The sequence below is a fragment of the Chenopodium album genome, chromosome 7, assembly GCF_948465745.1.
Source record: "Chenopodium album chromosome 7, dcCheAlbu1.1, whole genome shotgun sequence".
Taxonomy (NCBI): domain Eukaryota; kingdom Viridiplantae; phylum Streptophyta; class Magnoliopsida; order Caryophyllales; family Amaranthaceae; genus Chenopodium; species Chenopodium album.
The window spans coordinates 6,014,071-6,038,545 of record NC_137840.1 but is presented as its reverse complement, the minus strand read 5'-3'; the positions used below and the strand labels follow the sequence as shown (position 1 = coordinate 6,038,545).

At 32.7% G+C, this 24,475-nt stretch overlaps 1 protein-coding gene and 1 pseudogene across 2 annotated transcripts; both read left to right on the top strand.

The window, feature by feature from the left end:
* The first annotated feature begins 717 nt into the window (after nucleotides 1-717).
* On the top strand, nucleotides 718-2,320 carry LOC145639931 (expansin-A11 pseudogene; annotated as a pseudogene). The gene is made up of 3 exons (XR_014114938.1): nucleotides 718-859; nucleotides 986-1,307; nucleotides 1,693-2,320. The product of XR_014114938.1 is annotated as an expansin-A11 pseudogene (transcript).
* A 3,261-nt stretch (nucleotides 2,321-5,581) lies between these two features.
* Nucleotides 5,582-6,840, top strand: LOC145640847 (expansin-A1-like). Its single transcript, XM_081692081.1, has 3 exons — nucleotides 5,582-5,791; nucleotides 5,930-6,251; nucleotides 6,367-6,840. The coding sequence occupies exons 1-3, from the start codon at nucleotides 5,653-5,655 to the stop codon at nucleotides 6,674-6,676; spliced, it is 771 nt and encodes a 256-aa protein (XP_081548207.1). The 5' UTR covers nucleotides 5,582-5,652; the 3' UTR covers nucleotides 6,677-6,840.
* Nucleotides 6,841-24,475: the final 17,635 nt, after the last annotated feature.

Sequence of the window (24,475 nt, the reverse complement as noted above, 5' to 3'; positions counted from 1 at the left end):
AAAAAGGGAGGGTGATTTTTTTAAGCCATGTGATAGTCACGTGACTGGTCAACGCCAGAGTAAAAAAGTGAAACACCGGAATCCGGCGGCGTCAAGGTCCCTCTAGACAACACAACAAACTTATAAGGTCATTTTAGACCACTTTGAACATATAAGGTCCTTCCAGACAAAAGAGTGAAGATATAAGTCCCTTCCAGACAAATTTTCCTAATATTTAAATTAATAGGTTGCAAAAAAAGAAGTGTAATAACACACACTTCCTCCGTTTCTATTTAGTTGACGCGTTTGATTTAGGCACATATATTAGAGAGATGAGAGATAGGCTAAGTAATTCGGGAATAGATAAAGTGATAAACCGAAAACCACCTCCAAAGTTCAAACGTAAGATGTTATACAAAAAAAGAAAAAAAAAAAAAAAAAAAAAGAAATCTTAAGGTAAGACTTATTTGAAAAGCTACTCCAAATTTTGGGTTTGACTTAGTATTTATTGAACATTGCAATTTTATAATTGTTCTCTCTCATACGTACAATATTCGTTCCATGTGAGGTGGTTACAAATCGCTTGAAATTAGAGAGAAACACACCTACTCCATGCGTATATAAGGAAGCATTGTTTCTACGTTTATATCATCAAATACAACAACATTCTCTATCACAAACCCCCTTCATTATTCTTAGCTTCTTTTTTCTCTGGTTTTGAACTTAAAAAGAAAAAAAATGAGCAAATCAGCCTTAGCCATTTCTACTGTTTTTCTAGGATTATGTATCCTAAACATTAATGTTGATGCTTTTGTGGCTTCTGGATGGCAGAAGGCTCATGCCACTTTCTACGGTGGTAGTGACGCTTCCGGAACTATGGGTATGTGTTTCCCCCTTCATTTAATCGACTTACAAATCATTCACTTCTTTGGCCAATATTGATCGTGACATAAAAATCGAAGCAACATAGGACTGAATTTTTTTTATATTTATTGTTGTTATGCAGGCGGAGCATGTGGGTATGGGAACTTGTACTCCACTGGCTATGGGACTAGCACCGCGGCTCTAAGTACTGCATTGTTCAACAATGGTGCCGCATGTGGGCAATGCTACAGGATCATGTGTGACTATAACACGGATCCCACGTGGTGCAGGAAAGGAGCCTCGGTCACTATTACTGCAACTAATTTCTGCCCTCCAAATTATGCACTGCCTAACAATGCTGGAGGTTGGTGTAATCCTCCTCGCCAACACTTTGATATGGCCCAACCTATTTGGGAGAAGATTGGCATTTACAGAGGTGGAATCATTCCTGTCATTTTCCAAAGGTAATTAAATGAGAAAATTTATTTGGCTCTAGTCTTAACAAATAACACATACTTCCTCTGTTTTTTATTACTTGACCCGCTTTGACTTTTACACTATTCACCACCTCTTCTTTGACCGTCTTTTGTGAATAATATGTAAGGAAAAATATATCTATGTATGATCTTTTTGGATTCGTCTCAATAAGTAATATCATAATATATAACTTTATAATTTTTACTTATGAAAAATTTAAGTTATTGATCGTTAAAGTTTTACATTGGCAAGCGTGATAAAAGAAACAGGTCAAGTAAAAAAGAACTGAAGAAGTATATAATATAGTTGCACTTTGATGCACATATTATATGATATACGTCCAAGTACTGAATTGTTTTTCATTTTGTACAGGGTTCCTTGCATTAAGCAAGGAGGAGTGAGATTCACTATCAATGGAAGGGACTACTTTGAGCTTGTATTGATAAGCAATGTAGGTGGAGCGGGATCAATCCAATCTGTTTTGATCAAGGGATTGAAAACCAACTGGATGGCGATGTCTAGAAATTGGGGGGCTAATTGGCAGTCTTTAGCTTACCTTAATGGACAATCTCTGTCCTTTAGAGTTACTACTACTGATGGCCAAACTCAAACATTTGACAACGTTATTCCTGCTAATTGGAGATTTGGACAGACATTTACGAGTAGTATACAGTTCAAGTAACAATATGGAGCGCGTTTGCATTATAATGTTACCGTTTGGGTTTAAGCCAGGACTAAGGTTCGTTGGCAGAGGTGTGCTCAATGCTTGTTTTTTCCCATTGTAGCAACCCGCCAACTCTTATTATTTGGCTAAATCAAGAGAGTAACTAGGAATTATGTAGTTACTTTCACATATATTACGTATATGTTTTACAACATAGTTTGGTTTTGTTTTGTGTAGTTGTTGGGCAAAGAATTTATTTGTATTTGAATTCAAGATCTCGTCTATTGTACCTTACAGTATTGAATGAAATATATACAATACTATTTACTAATATACTAAAACATAGTTTTGTCTTTCCTCATTTTACTTAATTGTGCAATATTCTGGTTGACATATATACTCTTTAACAGTTAGTTTACGAACTCAACATCGAAGTAGCTAGGAGTGACTAGTCAGCCTAGGACCATAGCATGCACAAGGTAAGTGGGTTTGAGTTATGCATGAGTGTTGTTCAAACAAAATTGGCTAACCATGACTAGAATACTCCCTCCGTGTTTTAAAAAGTGTTCCACTTACCAAATCTGAGCGTGTTTTTATAAATGTTACACTTCCTTTTTTGGCAAAAAGTTACATTAAAATATTATATCCCTCTCCTTTCATGGTCCCACCCAAACTCACTATTACCTTTTTTTATTATATCCTTCTTCTTACCTTCATTACTTTTCAATAAATTATTAACCCGACTATCAATATAGGATGTCATATTGTCATGCTTGCAACCAAATTGAAGTTTAAGGAAATTTAATTTTTTATACGATGAAACTTCAATATTTAAACATCCACCACAAAAAGAATCTATAATTGAATAATTAGTAAATGGTGTGAACATTGTTCACATCCCTTCCTTTGCTTACCAATCCTTGAACCCTTGTCCTCGTGCAACCAAGCAAATGATCGATGCCAACAAGACACAAGGAAGGTTGGTTATTAGTAAACGGTGAACTAGTTTTGTGCACAATGTGTATACTGTATACACCTTTCATTTTATTTAAAGTGTCTTATTTTGACTTTTTGCAATAATTACATAGCTACTTTAATTAATGATCGTTAATGAGCTGCGCTAATCCCATCACTCTTGACATATGACCAAAGCAGAATATCAAAACCAAAACACTATCAATATCTTGTATAGCTAATAAATCAACCTCTATCTTCTAATTAAGGTTTACCCTCACAATCAATAAAAAGCCCAAAATGTCTACGCTGCAACATCTTATAATTGAAATAGGGTAGTGATTAAGTTTAATAGCTAATTAAACAATAATTATATAATAGCCTTGGTGGGGTGTCCTTCTCTGTTGCTTTGTGAATATTGTGATCAATGTGACAATAAACTAAATCCAGTTACTTGTCCGTAATGCTTAGTTACTTGCAATTAAAGCAATAAAGTTGAAGGGCATTTAATTAACTTCCAAGACTCAACATCTTCTCAAAATTAGCACATGGCATATTGGTTCGTTAGGTCATTGCTGACTAAATATTATAGACGGCCATCTTAATTATTAGCTTCATAATCATTAACATCAATATTATATTATATATAGTTCATTTTCTTAATATTATCTCATAATCTTCAACGGAATAATAGGAATGATAGGGCAGTTATTAGTTGATAATCTCTAGTTTATATAAGTTAAAGGACGTATCAATTTATACAATGATACAAGTAATTGGTACCTTAAAGTACGGAAAGTAGATAGGTAAGACATTATATTGTGGTTGCTAACGCAGACTTAATTAGAAGGCAGCCTTCAAATGCGCAGCATAACATGAGCACATGTATATTGTCATACTGATTTTAGTCTTGGGATCTAAATGACCTTTCATTTTAGAATTAGGCAATACTTCTAGATAAGGGATAACCTTTAGGCTCGTGATAGTTACGTGATTTTTATGAGATCTACAATATGTTGTTGCACTATAAATTTGTTGTATTGCGTACATGTACAAAAGATTTAATATGAAAATCTTTTCTTGAAGCGGATCTTAATCTAAAAAAATTGATTAAATGTAATGCGGCGTAATCATGAATCAATTTATATTATTATTTCATAAAGTTTTATTGTCATAATTAGCTAGTTTCCTTCGTTCATCTCGTCTTGCTTTCGATGGTGTCTACAATCTCATCTCCTCTTCCCTTGTTAAAATTTTGCAACTTAATCTATACTTAGGGCTTGTTCTCTTACGTTGAAATTCAGTTCAGTTCAGTTCAATTCATTTCAGTTCAGTTCCTAATTTCCTTCTCTTAAAAATATTCATTTCAGTTCAGTTCAGTTCAGTTCAGCTCAATTCAGTTCAGTTCAATTCAGCTCAGCTCAGCTCAGTTCAGTTCAGTTCATTTCAGCTGAGTTCAGTCAATGAGAACAGACCCTTAGTATTTAAAAAAGCAAACCAAAAAAGACATATTTCATCATTCTAATACACTTCCCTATCTTCTTCTTTAACTCAATGTGCCACAGGCTAGAAGACTAGTTATATGACTAAAATTGTTGCCAATTACCTTAAAATAAATTGAAAGTGACAAAAAAGACTTAAATTAAGTTGATCTGGTCTTGTTTTTGCTTCACCTTATTTTTGCTTATTTGATCTGGTCTGATCTAAGTTGATCAGGTCTAGTCTGATCTAAGTTGATCAGGTCTAGTCTGGTCTGATATGATTGTCTAATTTGACTAAATTTTAACCTTAAATGTATGATAATCTATAAGGAAAAAATATATCGTGATAATGTTTATTTTATTAATATGTAATTTTCACAATTTTTTTAATTACAAAATTAAAGATATTTAAAAAAAGTGCACATAAAACGATGATCTGATCTGAACTTATTTTTTCTGAAACAAGTGAAAATAAGGTATAATAAACAAGGTCTAAGTCGTCAATTAGAGAGCACACACTCAAAAGTCAAGTGGTGAAATTTTTGTATTAATCTAAATAACATGTGTTTTACTCATGTTGAAACAATTTAGGTCAATATTGGGCTAGGATGATTTTGAGCTGGGTTTTCTTCGTATCAACCAGGTGTACGTGTCATTGTGTATATACAAAGTATAAATCAATATAATCAGGAAAGTTTGGTTTTGGAATTTCAGCTTCGATTAAAACCAGGTTGAATCAAATATCAATTTCAAACTTCAATAATACGAGTGAGTTTATATTAGAGGAATTAACGAGGAAGATCGGGTTGAAACTGACAGCACTATTATTGAAGATTTGAAGCTTATGATGAAACAACTTAAAAGTCACCTTACACCACTTAAAACTTGTAATATTTACAAATATAAACAACATGCAAGACTATCAAGAAAAGAAACTGCAAATTTGGAAATAATACTAGACAATTTTTATACACTTTCTAGTTTTCATTAAAAAATAAATAAAAATAGAAATTCCATTAATTTTAGCGCTCTCTCCTACATGCCTGTATACACTTCCCATGTGAGGTTGTTGCAAACTTTCAAAGTGATAAAAACAATAGAGTTACACGCTTACTCCTTACTTATAAATAGGAAGCATTGCTCCAACATTTAGTTCAGCAAATTCAGCAACATCCTCTTTTCCAAAATATACTTCCTCTTCATACCTCTGCTTATTTTTAGTAAGAAACAAAAATGAACAAACCCATCTTAGCTACACTTTTTCTACTAGGATTATATTTCCTAAACGTTAATGTTAATGCATTTGTGGCTTCTGGATGGCAAAAGGCTTCTGCCACTTTCTACGGCGGTAGTGATGCTTCTGGAACTATGGGTATGTTTTTAAATCTATGTTTCTAATTCCTCAATGTAGATATAATTCACTTTGGTTTATGTGATTATGTTTACTATGACATAATAAATCGAAGTAACATAAGACTGAATCATTATTATTATTATTTTTTTTATGTAGGAGGAGCTTGTGGGTACGGAAACTTGTACTCCACTGGTTATGGGACTAGCACCGCGGCCTTAAGTACTGTATTGTTCAACGATGGTGCTGCATGTGGGCAATGCTACAGGATCATGTGTGACTATAAGACGGATCCCACGTGGTGCCGGAAGGGAGTTTCAGTTACTATTACCGCGACTAACTTCTGCCCTCCAAACTATGCATTGCCAAGTGATGCTGGAGGTTGGTGTAACCCTCCTCGCCAACACTTTGACATGTCGCAACCTATGTGGGAGAAGATTGGCATTTACAGAGGCGGAATCATTCCTGTCATCTACCAAAGGTAATTAATTTAAGAACATGTGCTCATATATTTAACACATAATTGCATGTATTTTATGGTATGTTTGGGGTTATAAATATAGTTCTAATATTGAATACTCTCTCATTTTATTCAGGGTTCCCTGCATAAAGCGAGGAGGAGTGAGGTTTACTATTAACGGAAGGGACTACTTTGAGCTTGTATTGATCACCAATGTAGGTGGAGCAGGATCAATCAAATCAGTTTCAATTAAGGGATCGAAAACTAACTGGATGGCGATGTCTAGAAACTGGGGGGCTAACTGGCAGTCATTGGCTTATCTTAATGGACAATCACTATCCTTCAGAGTCACTAGTACTGATGGCCAAACCCAAACATTTAACAACATTGTTCCTGCTAATTGGAGATTTGGACAGTCATTTATGAGTAGTATACAATTCAAGTAAAATTACGGAATATGTGGTTGCAGTACATTTAGTGAATAATTATAGGCAGAGGTATGCTCTTTGGTTTTTATCCCACTGAAGCAACCCGCCAAAAAAATCCATAACATATCACTTTGTAATATAAAGTGGCTTAATCAAGCAATTAAAGTGACTATTAATTACTATGTTGCTTTCTTCATAAACAAATAATTGTGTGTAATTAGTTACTCAATTTAAAATGATTCTGAATTCAAGTTCATGTCTACCTTAATGCAATATATATTTGAATGATACACCCCTTACAAAAATAGAGCAAAAACTGGTCTTAGTCATTTTATTTTTTTCTTGCTTATTTATGGCGGATTTACAAATGACTTTCCCATTGTAATCCACCTATCATTACTAAAACTGACTACCAAGACAGATTTTGAGTAGAAATTTACCGTCCATAAATTTTTATTATGACTTGATCGTTGGGAAACCTCCAAACAGAGGAAATTAAGTACATCTCACGTTGTCCGCTTCCACAATACTTGTGAATGATGATGTTGAAAAAATATGAAGAAAAAGATGAATGGATGCGACAAAGCAATGGGCGTTTCACAGCTTACAAGTGATTTAGAGAAATTGTTGGTGACAGCAGCAATAGTACATAACATAATAGTCGCCTAATGTGGTCACATTAAATTACCTCATGACTTCATAACCCCGCATTTGGACGAAGAAGTACACATTATATATTACGCACAACGAGCCCATCAAGTTACGTCATTGTGAAAGTCTTCGTGTAGCACACTGAAATTGAGATATTCAATTGAGCAAAAAATCAGGATTAATTATTGTTATTGTTATTATTATTATTATTATTATTATTATTATTAATTATTTTTCCTATTCTTATTAAATATTAATTATTATTATTAAATATTTATTATTTATTATTATTAAATATTAATTATTATTATTATAATAATTCAATATTAGGTATTAATTTTAAGTAGAGCAGAGCAGGGTAGAGCAAAGTAGAGCAGATTGAAGCAGAGCAGATTTCAGCAAAGCAGAGCAGAGCAAAGCAGCTCTAAAGAACGGGGCCTAAATTGGAACCAGAACTTATTAGGAACCGCAGATAGGGATGTTTATAAATCGGTCTGAACAGAAAAAATGGACTAGACCGACCTTACACCAAACCAAAGTAATTGGTCCGACCTCCGAGTTTAGAAATTTACTTTTCCAGTCTTTGGTTTAGTCTGGTCCAAAACCCTACAAAACCGATCTTGAACTGGACAAATATTTTGCTTAAAATTATCCATTTAACCTTAAATAATGATTAAGATTATCCTTAATATGCTTAGAAAAATTTAATTATTTGAGCTTTTTTATACTTATCATACATAAAAAGACGATACTATATTTTTTTCTTTTATTTTATTTTTTTTTTTTTTTTGAGTTTTTCATAAAAATGTGAACAATTTATAATTTTTTTTTTGAAAATTCTAAAATCGTTCCAAAGCAGTATAGTCTGGATTTTGGACCAGTTTTTCTGTTTGGTCAGATTTCGATCCCTGATTAATCGGTTCGATCTTCAATTCTTGAAATTCTATTTTTTCGATTTTTGGTTTGGTCCGACTTGGTCCAGTCCGGTCATTAATCGATGAATAGCGTTAATCGTAGGTTCCAGAAACAGAATTTATACAAGTGGTTTTAGCTTCGGGTACAAAATGGAAAACCCGTTGCAACAAGTTCTGGTTCAGATACTCAAATTTTTAGAATCGAAACTTGTGATCTTTATAAAAGTATCATTTAAGTCTAAATCATACATCAATTCAAGCCCAATTTTTAATAAATAAAAATAAAATTAATAGTTATAAATATATTTATTAAATTTTTCCGAATTGTTAAAATTTGTAAATATATGCCCTTCAATATCTTTTGAAATAATTTTGCAAAAAAAAAAATGAAATATATTAAAGGAAAATTTGTGAGGAAGGTCCTTTTAAGTATACCTTTTTGTGACAAAGGCCCTTTTATAAAAAAAAAAGGTGGCACAAAAGGTCCTTATATCATGCTTAGGTTGTGAGGAGGGTCCTTTAACTATTTTTGGGCATTGACTTTTTTATTTTCCAGCCAAAAAAAGTCACATCTAAGTTCCCTTTTTTCTCCCTCCTCTTTTCCCTCATTTCCCCCTTTTTCCCCCCTATTAAACCCTAATTTCTGAAAACAATTAACACTAAAACTTCAATTGTAATCCCATAAATTAAAATTGAAGGCTATTCAAAGTAATTCAAGGCTAATCCTCCCAACAATGAGAGAAAACAGGGAAAAAAGAGAACTTAACAAGTCACGTGCTTTACACGTGGCTTTTTTGGCCGAAAAATAAAAAAGTCAGCGTCGAAAAATGGTCATAAGACCCTCTTCACAATTCAAACATGATATAAAGACCTTTTGTGGTACTTTTTTATAAAAGGGCCTTTGTCACAAAAAGATTTACTTAAAAGGACATTCTTCACAAACTTTACTACTTCCTCCGTTTTTTATTTATTGCACCACTTGCCTTTTAAGGAAGTTTCACAAATATTGCACCATTTCTACTTTAGGAGATAAAATATTTATGTTCACACTACAAGTATATTAAAAGACACGGTACCTTAGCCTTAGAGTACAAAATAATGAATACCCAAGAAATGCTCTCTGCAAAACCCATCCTCGTGAGGGAAAATATAAACCCTAAGGAAAGTTCAAATTCAATAGAAGAAATAGATCAACTGGATCGATCAAATAAAAAACCTAAGAGAAAGATTACTTAATGGATTTTTGATAGAACTGATAATGGAGTCCAGAACAATATGGACATTGATGCCAATACTAGTCAAGTGGTGTATGGAGAGGTTAAATCATATTATTGAATGGAGAGGTTAAATCATATTATTGTCACCCATTGTCACCCTACATTTTTGTGCTTTGTATGGAGAGGTTAAATCATATTATTGAAGAATCCATTATTCTAGATAAATGGAAACCAATTAGAGCAAGTCGTGAAGGGCCAAGATTATCAAACTTAGCATTTGCGGACGATGTTATACTGTTTGCAGAAGCTTCAAAAGACCAAGCAATTATTATTAAAATTTGTTTGGCTCGTTTTTGTGACTCCTTTGGTCAAAAGGTGAGTAATGCTAAATCTAGAATTTATTTCTCACAGAATGTGGGAAATAATGTGCAAGATGATATAGTCAGGGCTTTGGATATAGAGGCAACAATGGACTTGGGGAAATATTTAGGTATGCCAACTCTGACTGGTCGTGTGACAAGGGAAACATTTGGATACCTGTGTGAAAGAATTGATAGAAGGTTAGCAGGCTGGAAATCGAAACATCTTTCTCTTGCTGGCCGAATTACGTTAGCTAAATCCATAGTGACGACTATGGCATCATATGCTATGCAAACTGCTAGAATCCCAAGAACTATCTGTGATGACATTGATAAAAGAACTAGAAGGTTTATATGGGGAGGAGATGAAGAGAAGAAACGAATTCACCTCATATCTTGGGAAAATCTGCAAAAACCAAGAGAATTGGGGGGACTTGGCATACGTTCATCAAGGCAAGCTAACTCAGCATTCCTAACCAAACTTGGCTGGAGACTCCTCACTGAACCAAATGCCTTATGGTCAAGAGATCTTCGAAGCAAATATTGCAAAGGGCGGATAGATATAGACATGTTCGAAACAAAAACAAACATGTCTAACGTTTGGAAAGGTATTACAGAAAATGCCCATATCCTATATAAAGGGGCAAGAACTGCTGTAAGTGATGGATCAACAACACTTTTTTGGGACCACAAATGGGCTTGCTCAAAGCCACTCCGAGAGCTGGCTGTCACAACAATCCCACTTGACATAGAAGGAGCTACGGTTGCTGAAATGTGGCATGAAATTGAAGGGTGGGAGTGGGAAATATTTGCTGATTTATTACCCCAAAATGTGCTAAGAGAAATTGAGGCTCATACCTTAATTAAAGACCCTGATAGAGGAGAGGTTTTCTATTGGGCTGGTAGTCCAAAAGGTGGCTTTTCAATTAAATCAGCATTGCAAATCATAAGGCAAGATAATGAAGAGCATGAAGATGGTTCATGGAACTTGGTTTGGAGACTGAGAGTTCAGCAGCGAATTAGAGTTTTTCTATGGTTGGTTCTCCATGACAAAATCATGTGTAATGCCAACAGGTTTAAAAGAGGCCTGACAGATGAACCTTGCTGTAAGCTCTGTCCTGAAACAGAGGAAAACACCCTGCATGTGTTACGTGATTGCAAGGCAGCTAAAGAGGTTTGGCGTCGGGTAGGAGGACCAGTCCATGCTCCCGATTTTAGAAATGGCTCACTAACATAGTGGATAGTGAGGAACATCAGAGTACAGCAGCACAAGGATATGTCTCCTGAAATCTGGCCTACCTACTTTGCCATAGTAGTTTGGTGGATTTGGAGATGGCGAAACGCAGTGGTGTTTAATCGATCCAATGATATCCTAATTGATGTAAGACAATTTCTCTTACAGCATTTTGAAGAAGTGCGGCGTGTGCTTGGAGATGGAATTACAAGTTCTTCTCAAATTACTGCTGCAAGAAGAGAAGAGTATATTAAATGGATTTGCTCCTCCAATGGATTGGTATGCCTTAAATTCTGATGGTGCAGCGAAAGGATGTCCTGGGTCTGCAGGGGGAGGTGGTTTGATCAGAGATACTACAGGAAGGATGAAGTATGCATACTCTCTTAATTTGGGGAATTGCTTTGCTTTCAAAGCTGAAGTATTAGCAGTTGAATATGGTCTGGAATTGGCAAAAAAGATGGGAATTACTAAGCTCCATATCCAATTAGATAATCAAGCTGTAGTTCAAATTCTGACTAATTCGAGTGAATATAGTGGTGAATGTATACATGATGTGAATCACTGCAAGAAGCTAATTGCAAGGCTAGAGTGGAACGTAGAGGTGAAGCATGTATATCGAGAAGCAAACCAAGCTGCCGATTGGCTTGCCAATCAAGGAGTCCAGCAGAACAACAAATTTCAGTTGATTCAAGTCCCACCCCTAGCTCTAGGGCGTATTTTACATAATGATGTAGTAGGTGCGGCTTTGCCACGTTTTGTTCCCCCTTAGTTTAGCTTTTGTTTTTCTTTTTCGGGCTTCGGCCCTCGTGTGCACCAAAAAAAAAAAGACACGGTACCTTGCATTAGTGTTTTGGCAGGTTTATCACATAACACAAGTGACTATATCAATGTTCTCTAGACAATATATTAAAAGTAAGGAAGATTAGATAATCAAAATATATATCAATGGCCCAACTGAAGGAGGCCCAAATTTACATTAAAGCCAGATTTATAAAAAAAAAAAAAAAAAAAAAAAAAAAAAAAAAAGAAAAAAAAGAAAAAGAAAAAATCTTAATTAATGATACTACCTACGCATGCTTTTCTCCAGTTTTCCATATCATGTTCATCAGTTCATATTCCCAATTCCCAAATCTCAAGTTCTCAACTTCCAATTCCTATATTCATTCCTAATTAGTTTCCCAAAAATATTTTAATTGCGATTTTCCAACTCCCCTTCCTAAATAATCTCTTTTCAGCCAAATTCAATTGATCTTCTTCCCGTTTTTTTTTTTTTTTTTTTTTTTTTTGTAATTTTCAACCACATTAATCTCCAAAAACAACTCTAATTCAATAATCAAACGGTCTTCTTCCTTGATTTTCAATGGAATTTGCCTCACATTATTCACCTATAAATAATCCCCCATCCAATTATTCTACATCTCAATTCAATTTTCTGATTTATTTTCTTACTCTTTGTTTTGATTTAAACACTTGTAATGGGTATTACGGTGGACGAATATCGGAAATTTGGAGATCGATTTTGCTATGCTCGAAAAATCTGAGTCCTTTAGGTAATGTCAATTTTTTGTTTTTAATTTTTGAATTTAAGATTTTGTACAGTAATTTATAATTGCAAATTTTTTTTTTGGTCTTGGGTAAAATTTAAATCAATTTTTTTGTGTGAATTATTTTATTGTAGTTCATTGCTTGCGGATTTGGAGTCGGAACCTTGGACTTCAATTGTTCAAATTTGAGGCAGCCTTTTTGATTTTGCAATATAAGAACACACAAATCAGGTTCTATTGTTCTTTAATTCTTGTTAAAATTGTTGTTTTATATTTTTGTAGAATACTATGTTGCCTAGAAAATATTTATCTAATAGTGAAAAAAGGAAAAAAAGAAAGCAAATCCAAGATTTTAAAGAATCACAAAAGAAGGCCTTGGACAGATATTTTCCTAGAAGAGTAGGAGAGTCTTCCGTTGGTGATGGGGTTGGTGAGGAACATGAACATAATCTTGAGCAATCTAATGAACCATTGAATGATGAAAATCCAATAAATGAGGATGTTGCTAATTTGTATCTCATGATAATGTGCCAAATATGACAAATATTGATGATGACCCCTCTGTTTTGAATCAGAATGCTCATGATAATGTGGAAAATGTGGAAAATGATAATGATGATATAGACATTGATGAACAATTTATTTATTTTCCTTTTTTTTTAATCATTTAAAAAACAAAATTTATTTTTCATTTTTTTACTTTACTCGATAATAAGGGCCCCAAATTTTCATTTCGCCCATAGGCCACCAAAAAGCTAGGAACGGGCCTGCACAAGTGAGTATATCAATGTTCTCTAGACAATATATAGTAGAAATCTACTTTCTCCGTTTATAAATACTTGTTGTACTTTCTATTTATGATCATTTTTAAATACTTACTTTATTTTACTATTTAGAAAGCTTTTACAATATTTAAATTATTTCTCATAACTAGTGGGACCCAATGGAATTATACTTTGTATATTATTATCCTTAGATTTTCTCTTCACCAATTTACCTTCCACTAATTCCACACCTCCATATTTTATTCTTTTTTCTAATTTCTCCTAAAACTCCACACATGGAGAAATAAAGCATAAACGGAGGGAGTAAATAAGAATAAAAGCTTGATGGCTTTTAATTTTTTTTGGCCTTATGGGCCTCCAAAAATCCAATTTTTAATGTTAAGCCTCATATAGTTTCTTATCTATGGTTGTGTTGCTAGCCCACTGCTATAAATGGGTGTTCAGTTGTTGACACTTCTGTTTTACATTTTTACTTTCCACCTTGTTTTGATTTTTGATGAGATGAGAAGCAAGAATGAATGAGATGTACGGATATGCTAACAATTAATAAGGTCAACCTTCATGAAGGCCAAAATACATTATTGTATTGTTAAGGTGGGCGATTCACTCGATCAATAAACAAGTTGGATATATAAATAGATCTTAAGCTATTAACAAATGAATGAATAGTCAAAGGGAAGAGGTAATCATTCACCCAATTAACATTATTATGTACAAATACATTATTATCATACGTTTGACCTTACTTAATTATTATGAAGTATTTGTTAGTTAAAAGCCAATGATAAAGCACCAACTAGTACTTTTATACGTACTTTATGGTGTTAACTAACATACGGATGTTGAATTTTAGGGCGAAAAATCGTGCGTATAATGGGGCGATAAAGTTGATCAATGTTAGATTTACTCTTATTTAGTGTGACTTGCATTTTTTTTTAATTCCGTTGATTATAAACTTGGCAATGTACACAAGGTCATGTTGCCAACCAACCTACTAGATAATACTTATATTAGTAAGGTCTACAAAAATCAATAATGGTTTTTGAAAACAAAATATTTAAAACCTTAAGAATTTGACCAAACTTTTCTTGAAAAGTTTTTTAAAATGTTGGCTAGAAGATGATAAACAATTTTCAATTACGACCAATTATACAATGTGCATGGTACGTACAATAAAAACTATTAATCTCGATATACCACATAATACAAAGTATATATAGGGGCATACGGTGAATATATTCATTTCATTGATATGAATAAAGTTATAAATAGTTATACAAATTAGATCATATATGTACTTGCATCGTGTCCGTAAATCATAATGCTTATTACTAGTTGAATTGTAAAGAGATAGTTGAAGCTTGCTAGTTTAATTAACTTCCAAGGCTCAACATCCACATATAATTAGCACATGCCAATATGCCATGAGCCCATGATGCATATTGATTAGGTCATTGGTGACAGAATTTTATAGCAAGCTATCTTAATTACTGTCATAATTATTAACACCAATCCATTATTTATTTTATTTCGAGTAAAAATTCTAGTATGGTCACTCTCAAAATGACCATCACTATACTTAAATGTGATTGGTTGATTTTAGATTTATTTTTTTAGCTTGGTCAAACCTTATTTAAGGGTAATTAAGGTATTTTGCTTATTTAATTCATTTTCTTATTTTTCAAATTTCAATTAATGAATTTCTGAAATTCTTAATTTAATTTCGAAATTATTTTATCTAAATCTAATTTTAATAAAATCTAAAATTAAGATTAAAAAAAAATTAAAAATCGAAAATTTGTTCTTCGTCGTTCTTCGATGTTCATCAATGTTCTTCCTAGTTCATCCAAATATTTCATCAATTAATGAAATCAACCATGATTTAATGTTCCATGTACCTTAATTTCAATCGCGCATCAATTGAGATCGAAAAATGGGCTTGATTTATACAGCCATCGCACAATTTTATGGTACACATAATCGGTTTCTATCATCCTGTGTGTGGATTCTTAATCTTTGAATCATAGATTTTAATTGTACAAAATCAAGCATCGGATTCGAAAATAGCGATTTAAGGTATAAGAAATCAAAAATAAGTTTTTCGATAATATATGTCCGTCATGAAAATCTGAGAAGAAACCGTATCACATTTTTTTTCACAACTTTTTTTGATCCAAAAAATCGAAGATCGAATTATAATCACTGTTTGTGATAAAGGTATTGACCCAAATACAAATATGACATAACCTTAACTGAATTTTATTAATTATAAAAAGATAATGACCAAATTTAACATTGGACATTGCCGATTATTATAATAGAATTTACTTCGATGGCAATTTATAATACGATGAACCTGGACAATGATTCGAACTAATCAATAAACAAAAATTATGGAATCGATATATTTCAAGTATAGAAATTGCATTTTAATATTGGAAATCACTTATTCTAATTATGATCTTTTCCTAAATTTCTATCTTTTTAAATTTTGAATAGATTATATATTGGAAATCAGTTATTCTAAATAGGATATTTTCCTAATTTATTACCTTTAAAAGTTAAATGACTTTTATCTTTTAAATTTTAAAAAATCTTTACAAACAACAGCGTTAGGGTTCTTTGCTTCACATCTTTATCATCCTCGCATACTCTTTTCAACTGAATTTGTTTCACAGTTTGCACAAGTACCTTTGATATAGGTAATGACATAAGTATGAGTATGGTAAAATCGGATACAAGTATTTGTAAAAGCTTAGTCAATTAATCGGTTTATGTTCATTTAATACTGCATTGCATTTTTCAAACTAAATTTTAAATTTTTTAAATTACCACCCTTATTTTTCGCTTGTCGGTTACTAAAGTTCAATTTATATCCTTGTCCAACTCTCACCCTTCTCTATCTTAAAAATTACAAAAAAAATAAAATGGGGGATTCACTAAATTCCGGAGGTTCATCTTCTAGTTTTGGGAGATTCATGGTGAAATGTGGATGTGGTGTTCCCTCTAAGATACGAACTGTGAACAAGCGTAACCACAACAGGGGTAGAAAATTTTGTGGTTGTGGTAAATATCCGGTAAATTTTTTAAATCCTTGTGCTTAATTTGTGACCACAGGAACATAGCTTGCTTTCATATATTTATCATATCAAAATTAAAAAATGGCGATACTCACTTTTTAATAGCTCTAATTTCAATAAATATAAGTTAACGGCATTAATTTTTATTAGGGTTCCAATTACCAATTAGTTTATTTATATGTTATTATTTATTTTTGGAAAACCAATTAGGGTTTTTAAAATACTTGAAAATTGCAGGAGGCTGACTGTGGTTTTTTCAAATGGTTGTATGATGATGTCGGTGGATGCGTCGAGTGTGAGATGATGTCAAAGAGGTTGGATGAAATCGAGAAAGAAGTTCAATCTCTAACTACGAAGCTAGACAAATTGAAGGTTAAAAAATCACAATTTGAGGAGCAAATTGGTGACTTGAAAGGCCAATTATGTCAATAAACTATGGAGAACAACAAACATATTGCTTACACAACAGTGATTTTGCCAGTGTTACTTATGTCATGGGTTGGGTTTTTTATGTTCAATTATTTTTGAATTTTTTAGTTGATGCTAAACATAATTGAATAAATCACTTATTAATAAAGTTGTTATAATTATTATTTGTTTGTGTCATTGTTTTTATATGATTATTTTATGTTAAAGAAATTAACACATTAAATATAGTAATCGACTTAACAATTGAATATATATATTATGCAGTAGTAAAAAGCTTTAAATGGTCTTGACTAATCCAAGTTAACTTATCATAATTTAATTTAACTAGAAAGTTAATGTTTTGCCTTGACGGACTTAATAGGTGACATGCCACCATAAAAGTTTTGCCGCAAAGGGACAAATATTAAAACTAGAAATCTATCTAGAATACAAAGTACAACAAAAGTTCATTATAACCACTTTCATGAAAGCGTACAGTAATCTAAGTCTTTAACACAAGTAGCAGGATCCCTAATCATCATCGTCATTAAAGTCTTCTTTTCCAGAATCATCATCATCATCAGATGGATCTTCGCCACCACCACTGTTTTTGTCCGTAGAGTTTGCATCCAAATCATCATCACTACCATCTTAATATTCACAATAGATAACAAATATAACACCAGTTAGTTTTTCTGAAGAAATTATACAAAACAAAAATAGGTAATAACCAAAAACATGATAGTTGAATACAATATATAAAACAGATAACATATATATTACCATTAAGTTTTTCTCAAATAATAATAAATTAAAAAAAAAAAGATAATACCAACTAAATATAATTGATGAATACCAATTATAAAAAATATAAAAAATAAACAGTAGTTAGTTTACAGAATTAATAAAAAACTATAATAAGTAATAACCAAAAGCATAACAGTTGAATACCAATTATAAAATAGATAAATAATAAAACACCTGTTAGTTTTACAGAATTAATAAAAATATAATAGGTAATAACCAAAAATATAATAACTGAATACCAATTAAAAAAAAAAAGATAACAAGAACATCATAGGTAATAACCAAAAACATCATAGGTGAATACCAATTATAAAGCAGATAACAAATACAACACCTGTTACCTTTACTGATCTGATAAAAAACTACAATAAGTAATAACCAAAAACAACATAAGTGATCACATATTATAAATAGATCACAAATATTACAAATGGAGACAGTTATGAGTTAAATAAGGTAAAGAAAGTATTTAAAACTACCTGAATCAACATCTTCATTGTCCATCCTAGACTTTGCTGTCTCTCAGACCTCAACCATAACGTCATCAGTAAAGATGTCCGGCCTAAGGCGCTTAAGCATTTCTTGTACAACAATGCTCTCAAACATGACAGCTTTAAGGTTTCCATGCCCACGTTCCTCACCGATATCATCCTCATTTTCTTCATCAATTCGCTGTCGAACTCTTGCACGCTTAACCTCTTTATTTACCCACTGTTTTGCGTTGACATCATACCTGTAACCCAATGCATTACCAACTGTCTTTTCGTTGAATGGTGTTTTTGGTCCAAGTTGCACTACTTCATCAGAAAAATCCACACCAAAATGCTCAAAAACTTTAGTTAACCACATTCCATAAGGAAGGAATAAACCTCTTTTTGTTCCCTTTTGAGTTGCAACCATGTAGTCAATCATCATCCTTGGCATGTTCATCTTCACACCAACAAGTATAAAGTACATGACTAACATGTCAAGATAGGTTAAGGAAGAAAGTCTACCATTGCGGCAATTGAAAGTATAGAAAAGAATCAAATGCAGCAGACGAGTTGGCAGGGGCAGATCATTAATTTCTGGTTTCTTTTGTCTCCCAGCGTCCTCTTCCATTAGCACAAGATCTAGACATTTATGTTGATCAAATGCCTCAATAGTACTCCATCTCTTACCAGGCAGTTCGGCGTGCACCCCAGATCGCGGGATTTTCAAGATTCTGGCCAATACAATTTCATCCAACTTTATCTCTTTTCCCTTGACCCAAGTGTATATTACTCCCTTCGTTATGTTAGCATGATCAAAGTGAATGTAGAATTGACGAACAATGTCAGGGTATACGGGATGTTTTTCTGTTAGAAACTTCTCCCATCCTTGGAGTTTAAACCACTGATGTATAAAACCAGCATGGGCTTTGCCGAGGGATTCAAAGTCTACATGCTGCCCCTCGCAAATTGACCGATTACTGAAGTTCTTGTAGAACAACTCTCGGTACAGGTTGGACCGGAACCGTTCATCAGCTTCTGGTGCGTGGTCAGTGCTACCACCTGCTGCAGCATGAGGTGTTGTAGGAGTGGATGCAGTTTGCCTTGTGTTTCTTTTTCTAGGAGGGGAAGCTTCTTCCAACCCAACGATGTTTGCCCCTTTTCTTGGTTTCTTTTCCTGTCGCCTTGCTTGTTGCTTTAATTTAACCATTTTTTCTGGAAAAAAAAAAGAATAAATCTTATAAGAAATTATCATTACCAAAGGAAAACATGGAAAGGCATTTACTTTATTCAAAGGTCACCAGGTATAGATTAAAAGGAAAAAGGGTCATTACCTAAAAACAGAACAAGGCATTCAGATGCAAACAGGTAAAGACCAAACTATTAAAAGATCATTACCTAAATGAGAAGCAAAAAGCTTCCACTGGTTAAGGCACACATGTTCTGACCAAAATATTAACAGATCATTGCCAATAAAAAAAGGGTTCAGTTAATGTTTCTAAGGGTCAATCCAAATCAAAGAAAATAATATTTTTCATCCCCATAAGGCTCTAATAGAAATATTGTTGAAGTTTTTGAAGATAAATGATCCAACCTAATAGAGTAATCATTACCAATGTCAAGTTGAATATTGCATTCACTTTCAGATGCATACATGTGTACACCAATGGAATAAAAAATCATGTTCAAAGGTTACCAGAACAAGGCAGTTACTGTCATAGGAAAACAAGTATAGAATTAAAACACATATGGTCATTACATATGAAATACAAAGCATTGCATATTCTTTCAAAGGCAAAAAGAGGCACACCAAAATAATAAATTATCATTACCAAAGGAAAACATGACAAGGCATTTACTGTCAAAGGATACCAGGTAGTTTAAAAGGAAAAATGGTCATTACCTAAAACAGAACAAGGCATTTACTTCCAAAGGACAACAGGCATAGATTAAAATAACAAAGATTCATTACTTAAGAAAATAGAACAAGGCATTCAGATGAACACAGGTAAAGACCAAACTATTAAATGGTCATAACCTAAAAGAGAAGCAATAAGCATCCACTATTTAAGGCAAACATGTGCCGACCAAAAAAGTGACAGATGATTGCTAATAAAAAAAGGTTTTAGTTAATGTTTTTAAAAGGGTAAATCCAAATCAAAGAAAAAAAAAAGGAAAAAACCATAAAAGAATATAAACAAAACAGAACTATGTATACAATACAGTCAATTTGCATAGAAACCAACACTTGTTTGTAATAATTTAGATTAAGTAAAAGCAAAATTCACATTATATTAAGTAAATTCATTAGATAAAGGAACATTATATCATTTGGTCAATTTGCAAAACATAGGGTCACCAACAAACCAAACTCAAAAATAACATGCATTGTTCTTAATCGAGAAACTCATTTAAGTTAAACAATAAAGCTGTTCATCAAAATGTCACTTTATAATCGATAAACTATCAAATGTTGAAAAACTTGTGGAATTTAGGACTGATTTACAATTAGGACTAAAACTTGTGGAAAAAGCACAATCATGAGAAAACATTCCAAAAAATGAAGAAAAATCGGAACAATTTGAAAAAATAAAAAGGCAATTAGCACAACATTACATTCGTAAGTTTATAATAATTAAACCAAAAAATTGAAAAGAAAACCTATTAATTATAAAGTACATACCTTGTTTTCGAGTTTGAAGTCGATGGAGGTTTTTTTCAAGAGAGAATGATCCAATTTTTGAGAGGTTTTTTTTAAAAAAATGGGGGAGAGTTGTGAAAGGGAAAGACGGTTTTGATTGGGGTTTTTTATATTGACGGTTTATGGAAATTTTTTTTTTTCCTCAAAAAAACAATTTTGACGGTTTATGGAACTTTTTTTTTTTTGTTTTTTTTTAAAGCGGTATACTCCGTATTGTTTTTGTTTGTTGAATAGTTAATGTAAATTTTGTTAAAATAATTTGATTTCAAAAAGGGGTTTCATTTACCAAGGTGAATAAGTGGATGGGAGAGATGGAGTGTAGAGGTTGATTTGATATGTTATAATGATGACATTTATTTATCATTCATTTATTAAAATTTTAAAATATTAGTATTTAAAATACAACATTTGGAAGTATGATCAGCCAAGGATTAAGGACTGGAATGATGTGAAATTGAAGAGTTTGCATGACATGATCTGTAATTTAAAAGATGGCTACAAAACAAGCAAGGTAAGTGCAAATATGTTTGTGGTTTTTTAGTCATATTTTCTCTCACTTGTATGAACGGATAGTTGTTGTTTTTACAGATGATGACTGTAATTGACAAGGAGAAAGCGCAACTTGTAGGAAAGGCACCACCAGCACATATTGAGATGGTTGAGATAGCCTTTGATCGCATAAACAACAAGATTGACAGGTGGGGTGCGGCGGTAAATCATATGTGGAGGCTGATATCAAATTTTTTGGCAGACTATGCTACAGGATCTGCCGAAGACGATGTTGATAAACCAAAGAGGAAAAAGGGGAAAGCAAAATCAGAAGAAGAAGAGGATGAGGACAGTGATTATGATGATGAGGATGACACTGGTGCTGGTGATTATGCAGACAGTGAGGAAAATGAAGAAGAAGAAGATAAGAACCAAAAGAAAGGGACGGTGAAGAAGAAGATTATTTTTGAAGAAGGTGAAAAGGAAAAAGACAGAAATAAAAAAGAGAAGGGATTGAAAGAGAAGGAAGTTAAAGTTGTGTGAAAGGAAAAAAAAAAGGCAAAGGACAAGGAAGTTGAAGCAGAAGTTTCAACTAAAAAAAACCAAAGCAAGAAGAAGCAAAAAACGAAAGGAAAGGGCAGTGGCGTGGTAAGTGAAGACAGTGATAGTGAGGACATGGAGGTCGTGGATGAAAATGTCAAATTGGTTATTGAGCGCCTTGAAGTTCAAAAGGAGGATGTGCACGATGTTGCTGCTGGTGCCACTATCAAAGAAGCATCTGGTGCAACTTTCGAAGATGCTTCAGTTGAAGAAGAAACTCCTGATAATCCTGCTGATGGCGCGGATGAAAAACAAAGTCTTGAAGTCCCGGCTGTTGATTTGGAAAGTGGTTCGATTGCAGATGACAAGATAACCACTGAAACAGAGGTTTTGCCTGAAGACCCTACTACAAATGCGGGCAACGTAACTGAGCATCCACCTGAAGGTGTTTCCTCATCCACAGAAGGCAAGGACCATGCCACTGATATCTGATGGCATTAACAAATTCTACTTTTGAACATTACCTATTTAGTATATCTGATTTGTCATTTCGGTTATATTTTGGACAAGTTTAATATTTCGTATAGTGACATGAACAAAGTACTAGTACTTGGTTTGTAATTTTAATATCATATAGTATTTGTATTAGATTTAAATTAGATGGTGTTATATATATTTGTTTTAAACTTTTATTTGATGGTAGTTAACGTTTTGGTGTGAAGTTAAAAAAAAATTGTGAATTAATGTTTTGGCCAGATTAAAAGTTGGCCATTACATATGTATGTGAATGATTTAGAATACTAATTACTCTTAATACTTACATTAGGCTATTTAGTTTTTTTCCTTTTGCACTATCATTCAGGTAAAAACCTATATTTTAACTAAGAGTTTCTATTGAGATCTAAAATTGTTTACTCAAACGCTATGGTACTATTTTATAAGTTCAGTGAACATTGATAAAAATAAAATGAAATAAAATAAACTAAAATAAAAATAAATAAATAAATAAATAAATAAATGATTACAATTATTTCAAAGTTGAAATTGAAAAATGTTTGTGTTTTGGCAATAATACAGTTTGGTCATTACGTATGTGATATATCTATACTATGCATGAAAGTACCTTTACATGGAGAAGTTTGATGCCATTTGGGTATTTGGGTAATCTATATAAATATGACATGATATAACCCATTATTAAAGGAAAGGTCAAAATAGTGTACACAAGCGTCTCTCTATTAAATTTTCCACACGTTACATTGGATGTCATTTGGGTATTTGGGTAATGTGTATAGTTATTATATGACATAACCTATTAAAAAAGGAAAGATGGAAGTAGTTCACCCAACTTGAATATGAATAAAGACAAATAAACAAATTTTAAAAAACAAAACTTGTAAACACTAATGAAATTTAACTTTTATTTATTTATGTTGTCCATTATAGGTAAATACTTGTAAAACAATTCCAAGATAAAAAGATACATTGGAATGAAATTCAGCTTGATTTAGCATTAATCAACCTCTCGATGTTACTTTCTTCATTGTTCTTGCTAAGAAGAAGTCTTGGAAGGTACTTTAATCGTTCAACACGCATGTCAGTTGTCTGGTCAATGAAACAAATGAAAAGGTACTTATTAATTGTACTGTGCAGTAATAACAAATGATATTCACAAATAATAAAATTTGATCCGTACGTTGTAATTAATGCCCTTCATGGCGTTAATATCACCACACTCGATGTATTTCAAAACAAACATTCCACCATCATGACTGCATAACAAAGATTACTTATATTATGATTATTTAAATTATAACTATGAAAAAGTTATAGTAAAAGGAGATATACCTGTTTGACTGTGTTAAAAAAGATAAAACTTCAATTGTAATACTTTTAACATCTTTAAAAAATTGACCCAAGGGATTTCTTTGCATTGCATTGCAGGCACACGTAATCTAATCACAATTTTATAAATCATGTTAATCAAACAATCAGTACCAAAAAAAGTATTACCACAGAGTCCAGTAACTACCATATCCGTAGCAAGATTGTATCGGCTGTCTGTGACCAGCAACGAATCAACTACCCACACCTTTTTTATTTTGACATTAAACACCAACAGGAACCAATGGTTTTCTTCTATTTCAATAACGGGTATGAATATTTGATGAAAAACCAACATTTTGTGATTCACTTATCATCAAAGACGTTATAAATTTATATTAGACAAAACTTGTATGTATTAAATATCTCAAACCTGTTCAATCTTGTTGAGATCCCCAGACGGTATAAATGAATCAAACACTTTGGAACAGTAACTGAGAATAGATGGAGTCATGTAATGCGAGCACCTTTTATCTGACTTCAGTACTAATGTCTACACGCAATACATCCGAATTTATGAGTTTAGCAAATAAAACTTTAATTCCCGTTATATGTAAAACCCAATGTAAATACCTGGAATGCTGGTGGCAATATCAGCTTAGTTTGGTCATGTAACCCCATTTGTATATCATACAAATAGACATTCATAAGTTGCGATTAAAATAGTTAAAATAAAAGTATCATGTCATGTTCCACAATGTCCTAGAAAACAAATTCGATGTGAAATTAGTAAT